At 42.7% G+C, this 14,727-nt stretch overlaps 1 protein-coding gene across 17 annotated transcripts in view; it reads right to left on the bottom strand.

Annotated features, from left to right (window-relative positions):
- CCDC171 (coiled-coil domain containing 171) overlaps nucleotides 1–14,727 on the bottom strand; it is a 311,338-nt gene that overhangs the window by 232,166 nt on the left and 64,445 nt on the right. For all 17 annotated transcript variants that reach the window (XR_009763232.1, XR_009763234.1, XM_061630303.1 and 14 more), the window contains one exon: nucleotides 4,360–4,462. Coding sequence is in view for 15 of the 17 variants with exons in the window: in XM_061630303.1 (XP_061486287.1) it covers nucleotides 4,360–4,462 (103 nt within the window). In the remaining 2 variants the exon portion in view is untranslated. The remainder of the gene's footprint in view (nucleotides 1–4,359; nucleotides 4,463–14,727) is intronic.

The following is a 14,727-nucleotide window of genomic DNA, read 5'->3' as shown; positions in this document are numbered from 1 at the left end:
TTTATAGTGATTTCTGAGACCTCTTATTCCAATCCCAGGTTTTACAGAATTAAGGAAAGTGAGCCTTCACTATTATTTATTTATTTAGTATATTTGTATGCCACGTTTCATCACCAGGTGACCTCAAAGCACCTTCCTCAGCAAGAATAATACAATATTATTTTTAAAAAACCAATTCAGAACATCATCATCATCAAAACTTCAACAGTATCAATAAAAAAATACCACAAAGTATCACAAAACAGGCTCAAACTTCAAATCAATCTAAACATTGATTTATAGTTTTATAGTTTTATCGTTGTATTGTATTATTATGATGTATTTTATTGTAACAGAGATGTACGTCGCCTAGAGTGGCCATTGGCCAAATAGGCGACACATAAATTAAATTATTATATTATTATTATTAACATATCCTAGTCTCCAAAAGCTAGATAAAACAAATACCTTTTTATCTCACAGTAGAGCCACATCACTGTTATGTCATTTGTTAGTTGCCTCATACCCAACAGTCTCTAGGCAACTTACAACAGATTTTAAAACATACAATATAAAAGCTTAAAACTCAAACAAAAAAGAATTAAAACAGCCCACATCATGGGCCAAAAGCCTGGGTGAAAAGATGGCTAAATAAGATGCCAGGCGTGCCTCCCTAGGGAGAGCATTCCATAGCCAGGGGCCAACCCTGAAAAGGCCCATTCTCATGTTGCCACCTTCCGAGCCTCCTGTGGAGGAGGCACACAAAGAAGGGTCTCTGATGACAATTGCAGGGTCCAGGTTGGTTCCTACAGGGAGAGGGTCCTTGAGATATTGAGGTCCTGAGCCACATAAGGCTTTATAGGTCAAAACCAGCACTTTGAATTGAGCCCAGAAACTAATCAGTAGCCAGTGCAGCCGTGCCAGAATTAGTGTCATGTGTTTGGACGGCCTTACCCCAGTCAGAAATCTGGCCACCAAATTCTGCTCTAGCTGCAGTTTCCAGACCATCTTCAAAGGCAGCCCCACATATAATGCATTGCAGTAATCTAATCTAGAGGTTACCAGAGTGTAGATAACAGAAGATAGACTATCCCTATCCAGATAGGGGCACAGTCAAAGCTGATGGAAAGCACTCCATGCCACTAAGGCTACTTGAGCCTCAAGCAACAGTAATGGATCCAGGAGTACCTTCAAGCGACATACCTGCTCCTTCTGAGGGAGTGTAACCCCATCCAGAGCGGGTCTCAAGCCATCCATCTAGTCTAGAAAACCACTCACTAACAGTGCCTCAGTCTTGTCTGGATTAAACTTCAGTTTATTGGCTCTCATCCAGTCCATTGCTGAGGCAAGACACTGATTTAGCACATCCACTGCTTCACCTGCAGATGTAAATGAGAAGTATTGCTGTATGTCATCAGCATATTGCTGACAACGTACTCCAAAATGCCAGATGACCCCACTCAGCATGGGGAATAGAATCAAAACCTGTGGGACCCCACATTGAAGGTTCCGCTGAGTCTAGCAACATTCCACAAGCACCACCTTCTGGAAACGACCATCCAAGTAGAACTGGAACCACTGAAAAGCAGTGCCACTCACCCCCAACTCAGATATCCTCTCCAGAAAAATACCATGGTCAACAGTATCAAAAGCTGCTGAGAGATCAAGGAGGATTAACAGGGACCTATTCCCGCATCTATCTCCCAACATAGGGCATCATACAGGGCAATCAAGGCAAAAACTGGGCCTAAACCCCAACTGAAATGGATCAAAAAATCGGTTTGATCCAAGAAAACTTGGATCTGGTGAATGGACTGATAGAGTAATTCTATACATATTCCCTATGCTCCTTATTTTATATATACTCCTAATTTGTTAGGGAGGGATTTTTTTTCATTCTGTTAGCATTTGGTGTGGAGGGGTACCCTAAGCCTAAGGAGTAGTTCAGTATGGACTCCGAATACAGTAGTTCTTTTCTGAATGTGTATTGCCTTCTTTTGAAAATACAATTACTGGAATCAAATCATACGATTTTAAATGTCTATCAAGAGTTTGCTTAACTTTGGGCGTTATTATTGTTGTTGTTGGACTTGTTAGTTGCTCCAAGCAACTTGCATCACATTTAAAAACATAAACACAAAACATAAATACATTATACCATTAACAAATTATATAAAACATTAACAAGTTCTTACAAAACACCTAGAATTAATTAAAATATATACATCTACATATACACACATGCCAACAGACACAGGAAGCTTTGGCAGCCTGCTAACATAAGAACATAAGAAGAGTCTGCTGGACAGGCCAATGGCCCATTTAGTCCAGCATCCTCTTCTCACAATGGCCAACCAGATGCCTATGAGAAACCCATAAGCAAGACCTGAGCACAAGGGTATCCTCCCCTCCTGCGGTTTCTAGCAACTGCTATTCAGAAGCATGCTCCCTCAGACCTTGGAGGCAGAGCATAGTCATCATGGCTAGTAGCCACTTACAGCCTCCATGAATTTGCCTAATCCTCTTTTAAAGCCATCCAAGTTAGTGACCATCACTGCCTCTTGTGGGAGTGAGTTCCATTACTTAACTATGTGCTGTGTGAAGAAACTCTTTTGTCCTGAAATCTTCCAACATTCAGCTTCAACTCATGTCTATGAATTTCAGTGTTACAAGAGAGGGAGAAAAACTTTTCTCATTCCAGTCTCTCCATGCTATCATGTCACCTCTTACATGCCTTTCCTCTAAACTAAAAAGCTCCAAATGCTGCAACATTTCCTTGCTCATTTTGGTTGCCCTTTTCTGAACCTTTTTCAACTCTGCAATATCCTTTTTGAGATAAGGTGACCAGAACTGTACACAGTATTCCAAATGTGGCTGCACTATAGATTTGTATAACGGCATTATATTGGCAGTTTTATTCTGAGTTCTTTTCCAAATGATCCGTAGCATGGAATTTCCCTTTTTGCACAACTGCCACACGCTGGGTCGACATCTTCATCAAGCTATCCACCACAAGGTCTCGTTACTGGTCAGTCATCACCAGCTCAGACCCCCCAATGAACATATATGTGAAATTAAAGATTTTTTGCCCTAACATGCACCACTTTACATTTGTTTACACTGAATTGCATTTGCCATTTTACTGCTCATTTACTCAGTTTGGAGAGATCCTTTTGAAGCTTTTTGCAATCTGTTTTTGTTTTAGCGACCCCGAACAATTTAGTATCATCTGCAAACTTGGCCACCTCACTTCTCACCCCTAACTTTAGATCATTTATGAACAAGTTAAAAAGCTAACAAATATGTCCACCAGAAGCCTGGGGGGGAGGGGGGAGAGATAAGTCTTTACTTGGAGCTTAAAAGACATCAATGAATGCACCAGGTGGAACAAGTAGTTCCATGACCACAAGGATTTCCATTTATGCAATGGAAATTCCCCTCCCCCTCCTCTCCCTGTGCGCCCCTCCACCATCCCCAAATCTTCTCTGAAGGGTTGGGGAAAACCCCAGAACACATTTAGGGGGCATACAAGGGGTGTGCAGGGAGAGGAGAGGGAAGGGAAGTTCCATTGTACAGCCAAAAGTCCTTCTGCTGATGGAACTACTTTTTGGGTACCACCTTTTGTGAATCCAACTGCACTTTGTTTCTGTATTCAGGTCTTTTCTGTCCACATGCAACAGAGAGCAACAGAAAAGGAAAACATCCTGTACAACTGAATGTAATTACAGGGGCTCAAAAACAAATTTCAAAAGAATTAAGAGGTAAGGAGATCACCAAAATAGTGTCCTTTAAAAAAAATTACTAGACCCTTTGCTTTTTTCGCACTTCCATTTCATTATCAACACCACATAACAGACAACAAAAGAAGCAGGTCATTTTTGCACATCAGTTGTGGTAGAATTTCTGTTGGCATGGATGTAATCGTTACCCCTTAATTGACTTCAAAAAGTAACTATGAAAAATAATATGTTAGACTCTGTGTCCTGCATAACCTTTTTCGAATATATGACCTTTAAGTAGTTGAAGGTTGCCTCTGAATTTGGCTCAGCTCAATCAAAAACATCTGTTCCCCTTGTAGGCATACTGTAAGGACTTCTGTCTCTGTTGGATTGAGAGCACAGCAAGCAAGCCCTTTCCCGACCGATCACACACAACCCAACACTTGTAAATCAAGTTCAGGGCTGACAACAGCAGGACCACATTCAGTCACCTCTTCCCAGCTAGTGAGGCCACTTGACTGCTGTGAGAACTGCTCTTATCATGTCATCAAATCAAAGCATGTTGAGAAGAGGGAATGCAGGAGGCATCTGCAGAATTCCCACAATGCAGCGACTTTAGAACACTGACAGATGCATCTGTCATTTCATACCTTCAACTAACCTGCTGTCTGCTGGCCTGACACAGAAAAGCTGTCCAAGAGTAACTCCAGCTCTCTCACGTTGTTTTCACAGGTCTCTGCTAGGAAGGCCTGGTGTTTCTTGGCCTTTATTTGACAGTGGCGGGGAAAGGAGACAAAAAGTGAAGATGTTAAAGGCACTAAACACAAGAAGGGCATCTCACAATCAACACTGCTGTATAAACATTAATCGACCATCATCATAAAAAAAATGGTATCTCCATCATCAAACTAGCTTTATTAATGGGAGCATTAATAATGATTTCAAGGAGAGAATGATTTCACACACAACACAGATATTGTGTTTTTCAGATTACTATATTGAGATTTTTTCCCAGTTAAGTAAAACTCAAGAGCAAGTGAAGCATTGTGATGCAGCCACATATAACAAAGGGTAAACAAATTATTTTGAGGATGTGCAGGGGAAAGGAGATGAAGGGGAAGTTCCACTGCGTGAGTGAAAGGCCATATTCACCCTGTACATTTATTCCACTATTATTCCACTTTCAACAGTCATGGCTTCCCCCAAAGAATCCTGGGAAGCGTAGTTTGTGAAGGGTGCTGAGAGTTGTTAGGAGACCCCTTACTGAGCTACAATTCCCAGAGCTCAGTGGGAAAAGGGGCTGACTATTAAACCACTCTGAGAACTGTAGCTCTCTAAGGAAAGTAGGGGTCTCCTAACAATTCTCAGCACCCTAAACAGACTACACTTCCCAGGATTCTTTAGGGGAAATCATGGCTGCTTAAAGTGGAATAATAGTGGAATAAATGTACAGTATGAATATGGCTTTAGTCTTTTCCATTCACAATGTGATAGATGTAGATACAACTTCTCCACTGCACAGTGCAATTCTCGAGTGAGGTCTTTCCAGTGGAGAAGGGTCAGGGGGTTGGGGAGGGAGCATTTAACCTCTTCTTCCCAGCTGCCTTTCCCCTGAATTCTCCTTCCAAAATCAAGCTGGCTAGGGTAAAAGCAGTTTGATTTGGTGGGAAGAGGGGGAAGAGTTTGTGCAAAAAGCAGATGGCAAGGGAGAAGTTAAGTGTTCCCTTCCCCTTCTCTACTGCAAAGGACCTCTCCCTCCTGACAGTCATTAGGAGGTTCATTACATGCAGCGGCAGGATTCTGTGCAGTTTGCCCCTCAAAACTGAAGCATAACTTGTGCCAGGAACTATCCATTTAAAAACATACACTTGTTCACAGTCCCAAACAACTTAATAGGCAAACCTTTTATTGTCCTTGCTCTGCGAAACTAAAAAAGTGATGGGGAAAAGTAAATTGGATTTAAGCCATTGTTTTCAAATTTTTGAGTTAAGTGAGGGTGGGGTGGGGGGAATGAGATTGAGGGTGAGGGGTGTCCACATCTCCCATTTATTTCCTTTGGTAACATATGTTCTAACTTTTGCTTGGGGAACCGATTGCCATATTCACTTTTGATTACCCAGCACTTTCTAGGTCTACAAAGTCAGCCTAAAAGATTTAAGGGTACAGTTTTTATGGTGAGAAACATCTTTTCCCTGTAAAAATTGAGCTGTATTATGAGCCAACAGTGTATCGTGACTGACTAGAAGACAAGCAACATACGTGAATCTCTGCAGTGTTCTCCACCATTCTGTTTAAATATTTTATAAATTTGCTCTACTATTTCAATTTTAATTATATGTTCTGTATATCTACTAATATATTATTCATATACATTTCAGTGTTTGATCCCCAGTAGCATTTACATGGGTTTCCCTGTGTGATGGTTAGCACTACACTTCACAAAGAATTTCCAGTGCCAATGGAATTCTCATGCCAGGGTTTTTGTTTCTGAAACATCAATATTCCAAAAAATATTAAAGATGCATGTTATTCTTACAGGATATAAATAGACTAAAGTAATGGGGCCACACTAGATTGCATCAATATTACTTTGTCTTGCCTGCACAATGCTGGAAAAAGCACGTAAAAGCAATGTCACACCAATAAGATAAATATTTTCATGGAAGTGTAAGCAGTTGGAGTACCAGATACTCAAACTGTGTAGCAAAATCACTTCCCACACAAAAGATCTATGCAAGCTGCTGTACGGCCCAGAGTTATTTTTCTTCTCTTCCAGATGTTTTATTTTTAATTCACCACATGTTAGCATATTTATGTTTACACTACTTCTCTGCATATACATATGTTGATTGTATTTGCCATTTCTAACTCAAATTTGGCCACTTTGTTTTTCCAATTGCAGGCAAGATTCAGAAGAAATTCTTAAGATTTCCCAGTGCTCCTCTTATGTTATGGCTCCAAGCAGTTGTCTGCCTGCTTTCCATATGCTCCAAGTATCCTTATTTACGTCTATTTTCTGGTACCTTGTAAGTCATTGTCCCTATTTTCTTCTGCATTTAGGGGAGATTTTGGAGCTGCTGTTTTTAAACAGTACACTAGGATACACTTCAGGTTTAAGTTCCATTTCCCAGGTACCCACCCCCACCAAGGGAAACATCTTGACTCCAGATGGGGACACATCATAGCTCAGTAGTAGTAGAACACATGGCTTGCACGCAGAAGGCTCCAGGTTCAAATTCCTGGCTTCTCCAGTTGAAAGGATTGGGTAGCTGGTGATGGTAAAGAAATCTGCCTGAGATACTGCAGAGCCTTTGCTATTCAGAGAAGACAAAACTGGGCTAAACTGGCAAATAGCCTAACCTGGTAGTAGGCAGCTTCCTTGTCTACTGTGTTGCTGTGCACATCTTTTGAAAATGCACAAACAGAAAACATTAAGGAACTATGTAGTACAGCCTGCCATCATGACCAAGTAATAATCCTTGATATGTAGTGGAGGGTTACACTGTCCTTATTTTTGTCTGTACAATGATAGAGGGTTATGCTACCCAAATTATTTCTCAAGTTTCATGGCAGCCTGTGACTGCTCACTTGTCAACTCTCTGAAATCAACAACTCCAACTCAAGAAGACAGCCAGCGTAATACCATGGTTCAAGTGCTAAGCTTTGGAATGGAGGCATGAAGAACAGCCCTGCTAGATCAGACCAAAGGCCCATCATGTCTATCATCATCACCATCACCATCATTTATGGCCCGTACTTCACCAACAGGTTATAAAATGTAAAAGACATATTACAAAGAATTAAAACACATTTCAATCACAAGAATAGGGTGGGTTCTGAAAACATACATCTCAGGAGTCAAAAATTACATAGTGAAGGTGCCAGATGCATCTCTGTAGGGAGGGAATTCCAGAACTTAGGGGCTGCCACAGAGAAAGCTCTCTCCTGGGCCATCATTTCCAGAACTTCTGAGGGTTGCGGAACTACCAAGAAGGCCCCCTCTGCTGATCTTAACACCTGAGAGGGTCTGTAGGGAAGGAGAAGGTCTCTGAGATATTTGGGGCCTAAGACATTTAGGGCTTTAAACATTAATATGAGCACCTTGAATTGGAAATGAATAGCTAATGCACCTGTTTTAGAACAGGGGTTATACAAGTTTTAAAAGGAACCCCAGTCAGTAATCTGACTACTGCATTTTGGACCAGTTGAAGTTTCTGATTAGTCTTCAAGGGCAGCCCCATGGAGAGTGCATTACAACAATCCAAGCTGTAAGTTACCAGAGCATGGAGTACTGCTGCCAAGTCATCTCTGTCCAAAAGGGGCTGTAGCCGATGAATCAGCCAGAGCTGGAAATAGGCACTCCTAGCCACCAAGGCCACCTGAGCCTCCAGTGACAATGCTGGATTGAGGAGTACCCCCAAGCTACAAACCTGCTCTTTCCAGGGGAGTGCAACCCCATCCAGAACAGGCCAGCTTCCCATCTCCTGGACGTGGAAACTTGAAACACGTAACACTTTCTGTCTTTTCAAGATTCAGCTTCAGTTTGTTGGCCCACATCCAACCCATCACTCCCTCCAGACACCTGTCTAGCACCTCAACTGCCTCTCCTGATACAAATTGCACAGAGAGGTACAGCTGAGTGTCATTCTCAGTTTGGTGACACTTAACTCCAAATTCCCCGATGACTGCTCCCAGCAGCTTCATATAGATGTTAAATAGCATGGGGGACAATATGGAACCTTGCAGGACATGGTATTGAACAAAACCCTCCCATAACTACTTTCTGGAAACATTCCTGGAGGTAGGAGCAGAACAGCTGAAGTACAGTGTCCCCAACCCTCACCTCCTTGAGCCGCTCCAGAAGGATACCATGGTCAATGGTATCAAAAGCTGCTGAGAGGTCAAGAAGAACAAGCAAGGTTGCACTCCCCCATCTCTCTGTCAGCCAATGTTATCGACCAGGGCGACCAAGACAGTTTCAGTGCCATGACTGGGCCTAAAGCCAGACTGAAATGGATCCAGATATTCAGCCTCCTCCAAGCATGCCTGAAGTTGGACTGCCACTACCTTCTTGAGCACCTCGTCCAAAAAAGGGATATTTGCCACTGGGTGATAGTTATTTAACACTTCTGGGTCCAAGGAGAACTTCTTATGGAGGACATTTAGAGGCATACTGCCTCCAGCAGTGGAGACAGAACACTGCCATCGAGGCTACTGATGGCCCAGGTTCAAATAGATATGAAGTTCATTGAATGATCTCAGCAGAGTGCTATCTCTTAGCAAAGCCTATTGGATGGTGATGAGAGACAGCTCTGGGTTCTTTAAGGAAGGATGGGATAAAAATACAACAAATAAAATATTATATCTAATTATCTTAGACAGAAACAACATTCCTTCTCCATTATTCCATTGAAGTTTACCAACTATGCATCTGTTTATATTATCAAAAGCTGCCAACAGACTATATGTTTGTCTTGGGAAGGCTACAGGAACCCATGCAATCCATATGGTATAAAGCTATTCCTGATATGTCAAATTTAACAAAAAATGCAACAGGCTGAAATGCCAGCAATCCTGCTTAACCCTTGTCAGCTGTTCCTACTACAAATAAAGTCTAATTTTCTTGACAGCCAGTGGCTAGAGCATAAGGTGTGAGAAATCCATACTCAAGTGAGCAGCAAAAATATTTGCTGCCTCTGTGCATCTCTGGAGAACCCAAATGGCAAAAGAGAAATGCATATCTCCTCTGGAATCCTCTGGAACACTGTTGGAAGGAAGCTGTGATCAGCCACGACTTCCTTGAGCATGTCCTCCTGCATGTTTGGAGAGGTTTATCCCTTCTTAACATTTGGCAGGCTTATACATATGGCAACCATCTTGGCTACCATGAAGTAACTCAGCTGTGAAACTTACTTAGTAGACTTGTGCAATTTATCTTACAGCATAAAATTCTGTGTTCTGCGCATAAAATTAGAAGTCAGAACTAGTTAACTGAAAGGGGGCATACAAGTATGATAAATAAAAATAGTAACCTCTGAGCTCACTTTATCCTGTGGTTTCTTACACATTCAAGAGGATGAAATGGAGTGAATAACTTCTACAGTAGTGTCCTGCTTTTCGGCGTTCCACTAATACGGCGGCGCCAGCAGGGCGATCAGTGGGGAGCTCTAGTGCCTGCGCTCCAGCTGAAAGAGATCAGCTGTAGCATGCGATCAGCTGTAGCGTGGCAGCTGGAATACAGTAGGGCCCCACTTTCCGGTGGTTTTCGTTTTTCGGCGGGGGCCTGGAATGTAACCTGCCGTATGAGTGCAGCCCTACTGTACCAATATCTGGGGAATCAGCAATCATGTAAACCAGTGTTTCCCAACCTGAGGGCTGTGACCCCCAGGGGGGCTGCAAACAGTAATGAATTATTTATTATTTTTTTTAAAAAAGCTTCACTATCTGGACACTGTCTGCTCTCCACTGCTGCTGCAGATGACACCTCCCCTTTGCTCCAAAAAAGAGGGGAGGACTTTGCTGAAGCACCAGAGCATCTTTCAGGCATACCAAGGGTAGGCATCTGCCTATACCACACATGGCAGATGCCAAAGGAGGCTGAGGGAGGTGCTACCAGGAAGAAGGGATCACTATCCCGACTCCTGTCTCCTCGCAGTGCTGCTGCTGACAACGTCCTTACTCAGAATGAGAGAGAGGGCTTTTTCTGAAGCAAAAAGAAGCAAGGCTACAAGGAAAAGCTGCTTTTCACCTTCCTTCACGGCAGCCAGTCTGCCTACCATTCTTGACTCCTAGATCGCTACCACCTCCTTCAAAAAATTATTCTTCTTTGCAAGGCTGCCCAGATCTTGCCTTCGGCCCAGACGAATCCAAGGAGCAGTGAGGAAGCTCAAGACTTGCTTGCCCACCATCTCTGAGGCTAAGTGTGGGTGCCAGTGTCCCCCCTTTCTTCCACCTACATTCTGCCTCCTCAACCTCTCTCCAAGATGCTGCAGCGTGCCCAAATGCATGCACACCGGCAGCTGCTTACAGAAGGGGCAGGTGTGTTTGTGTGCATGCATGCGCTGATCTGTCTTCTACTTAACTCTCATCCCCCAAGTGCACGCTAACCAAATTATCAGTTCTGATGATCATCCCAAGGCCTAAAAGCACTAACCCTGCCTCCTCAACCTATCCACCCCATGATCTTCACAATCTAGCATCCCCACCATGACCAAATTGCTGCTTCTTTATTATTATTATTACTACTGCTACTACATTATTATTATTATTATTATTATTAAGTTGGCTGAGGTCCACATACTGCAGCTGAAATGTATTTATTTATTTAATTATTATTGCATTTATATCCCACCTGTCCTTCAAGTTGCTCAAGGTGGTGCACATGGTTCTCCCCCCCTTTCCATTTTATCCTTACACAGACCCTGTGAGATAGGTCAGGCTGAGAGACTCTGTCTGGCCCAAGGTCACCCAATGGGCTTCGTGGCTGGGTGGGGATTTGAACCTGGATCTTAGCCCAACACTATAACCACTGGTGTTAGGAGACAGAACTGTACATCTTCAGACTGCTGGGGGGAAGGGGGAATCCAAATTTGGTTGGACCTTTGCATTAAGACAAGAAAGCAACACCTCCCTTTTTTATGGAAAGGGATATTTGGAGATGTGATTTGCCACGGATCATTTTTTCAATTAACAGAGACTAAAATTACAATTAGCATTTGTGTGTGTGTGGGGGGGTCCTGTACTCATAAAGGTTGTGAACCTCTGATGTGCTGGTTTTGACCTATAAAGCCTTACATGGCTTGGGGCCACAATACCTGATGGAACGCCTCTCCCGATACAAACCCACCCGTACACTATGTTCAAGATCAAAGGCCCTCCTCCGGGTGCCTACTCCAAAGGAAGCTCGGAGGATGGCAACAAGGGAGAGGGCCTTCTCAGTGGTGGCCCCCAAATTATGGAATGATCATCCTCACGAGGTGCACCTGGCGCCAACACTGTTATCTTTTCAGTGCCAGGTCAAGACTTTCCTCTTCTCCCAGGCATTTTAGCATGTGTTTTATACTGTTTTAAATTTTAAATTGTGTTTTAAATTGTTTTTATAAGATCTGTTTTAAATTGTAGTTGTTTTAATGTTTTTAGTTACTGTAAACCGCCCAGAGAGCTTCGGCTATGGGGCAGTATGCAAGTATAATAAAATAAATAAATAAATAAATAAATAAAAATAAATAAAAATAAATAAAAATAAATAAAATAAAATAAAAATAAATAAAATAAAATAAAATAAAAATAAAATAAAATAAAAAAAATAAAAAATAATAATAAAAAAATAAAAAATATAAATAAATAAATAACTAAATAAATAAACAAACAAACAAACAAATAAAATAAATAAATAAATAAATAAATGTGAACAATTACAACCTTGATGTCTCTGAAACATTTATTTATTATTCATTTATTTATTATTTGATTTACATCCCGCCCTTCTTCCTAGCAGGAGCCCAGGGCGGCAAACTAAAAACACTTTAAAACATCATAAAAAAAAGGTAAAGGTGTCCCCGCACTTGTAGTGCGAGTCGTTTCCGACTCTTAGGGTGACGTCTTGCGATGTTTACTAGGCAGACCGTATATATAGGGTGGGATTGCCAGTTCCTTCCCTGGCCTTTCTTTACCCCCCAGCATATGCCGGGTACTCATTTTACCGACCATGGATGAATGGAAGGCTGAATGGACCTCGACCCCTTTTACCAGAGATTAGACTTCCTCCTTCTGTTGGAATCGAACTCCAGCCATGAGCAGAGCTTCGGCTACGTTACAAAACAACTTTAAAAACATTTTTAAAGCTTTGAAGCCTTTTTTAAAAAAAGGTTAAAAAACATATTTTTTTTTTTAAAAAAAGGTTTAAAAGCATATTAAAAAGCAATTCCGACACAGAAGCAGACTGGGATAAGGACTCAACTTAAAAGACTTGTTGAAAGAGGAAGGTCTTCAATAGGCACTGAAAAGATAACAGAGATGGCGCCTGTCTAATATTTAAAGGTAGAGAGTTCCACAGGGTAGGTGCCGCCACACTAAAGGTCCATTTCCAAGTTGTACAGAACGGATCTCCTGATAAGATGGTATCTGCAGGAGGCCCTCACCTGCAGAACACAGTGATCGACTGGGTATACAAGGGATAAAACAGTCTTTCAGGTATCCTGGTCCCAAGCTGTATAGGGCTTTGCACACCAAAACTAGAACCTTGAACTTGGCCCAGTAGCAAATCGGCAGTCAGTGCAATTCTTTCAGCAGCGGGGTGACATGTTGGCGATACCCTGCCCCAGTGAGCAGTCTCGCTGCCGCATTTTGCACCAGCTGCAGCTCTGGACCAATCTCAAGGGCAGCCCCACATAGAGAGCATTACAGTAATCCAGCCTGGAGGTTACCAGTGCGTGGACAACAGTGGTCAGGCTACACCGGTCCAGAAACAGCTGCAACTGTCTTACCAGCTGAAGCTGGTAAAAGGCACTCCTAGCCACGGAGGTCACCTGGGCCTCTAGCGACAAAGATGGATCTAGGAGCACCCCCAGACTACGGACCTGCTCTTTCAGAGGGAGTACAACCCCATCCAAAGCAGGCAAATGACTAATTATCTGAACTCGGGAACCACCAACCCACAGCGTCTCCATCTTGCTAGGATTGAGAGTCAGTTTTTTGGCCCTCAACCAGCCCACCACCGAGTCCAGGCAGCGGTCCAGGGCTTGCACAACCTCTCCCAATTCAGATGTTACAGAGAAATAGAGCTGGGTATCATCAACGTACTGCTGGCACCTTGCCCCAAATCTCCTGACGACTGCTCCCAAGGGCTTCATATAGATGTTGAACAGCATAGGGGACAAGATGGTACCCTGCGGCGCCCCACAGCACAACTGCCAGGGGGCCAAAAGACAATCACTCAATGCCATTCTCTGAAAACAACCCTGGAGATAGGATCGGAACCACTCTAAAATAGTGCCTCCAATATCCATCTCACCAAGTCGGCCCAGAAGGATACCATGGTCAATGGTATCAAAAGCCGCTGAGAGATCAAGAGTAACAGGGCCACACTCCCCCTGTCCTTCTCCCGATAAAGGTCATCCATCAGGGTGACCAAGGCCAATACAGTCCCATAACCAGGCCACTCATTCAGCCATCAATCAGTGACATGTAAATAACCGAAGATAGTCATCAGCAAGGGTATGGTTGGAATTTTCAGAAACAACCAATAATTCCTTATTCATGTAGATAAGGAGTGCCTCTGAAATTTACATCCCAATCCCATGTATGTTTGTTCTAAAAACAAGAACACCAACATGGCTAAGAGGTCAGAATGTTGGACTTGCAATGCATAGAACCAGCCTCAGATCCTCAGCTATGAATCAGCTCTCTGGGTGCATTGGGCTAATCACTTTCCCTTAGTCTGACCTATCCACAAGCCTGTTGTGAGGATTAAACGGGGGTGGGGAGAACTCATTCTCAATTCCTTGGAGGAAAAGCGAGGGCTGGCCCAAAATATTTTGCTGCCCGAGGTGGACAAGATGCCACCATCTGCAATTTGACATACAGAAGGTAACTTGACAGGAGTTGAGCCTTACTTTAAACCGGCTGCCTCCACTGCACCTGAGGTGCAGAGCAGGGTTGTATGGCACACAGCAGTCTCCTCCAACAAACAATTGCCATTCTCTGCGGTTTAAGGCAGCTGTTTCACACTGCCGAATGGTACTGTGTTTTATAGCCCTTATTCTCAAGCAAGTGTGCATGCTCTCAAGCTTTAATTATAAGCAAGCTGTGTAACAAGAGAGCATATCCTTCCATGATATATATTTGTGTAAATTTTAATATTCTATAAAAAAAATAATGAAAGCACACAGCCTAAAGCATCTTATTCACAGATGTTAATTTACACTGGATCTTAGTTTTTTTATATGGCACTAGTACAAAGATAGCATAATGCAACAATCCAACCCAACCAAAGTATCCACCAGCCAACAAATTAAGATTTAGGTTTGGC

Source organism: Rhineura floridana, chromosome 1 (assembly GCF_030035675.1).
Source record: "Rhineura floridana isolate rRhiFlo1 chromosome 1, rRhiFlo1.hap2, whole genome shotgun sequence".
NCBI lineage: Eukaryota > Metazoa > Chordata > Lepidosauria > Squamata > Rhineuridae > Rhineura > Rhineura floridana.
Note: the sequence above shows the minus strand (reverse complement) of the source record. Positions and strands in the feature narration are given on the sequence as shown.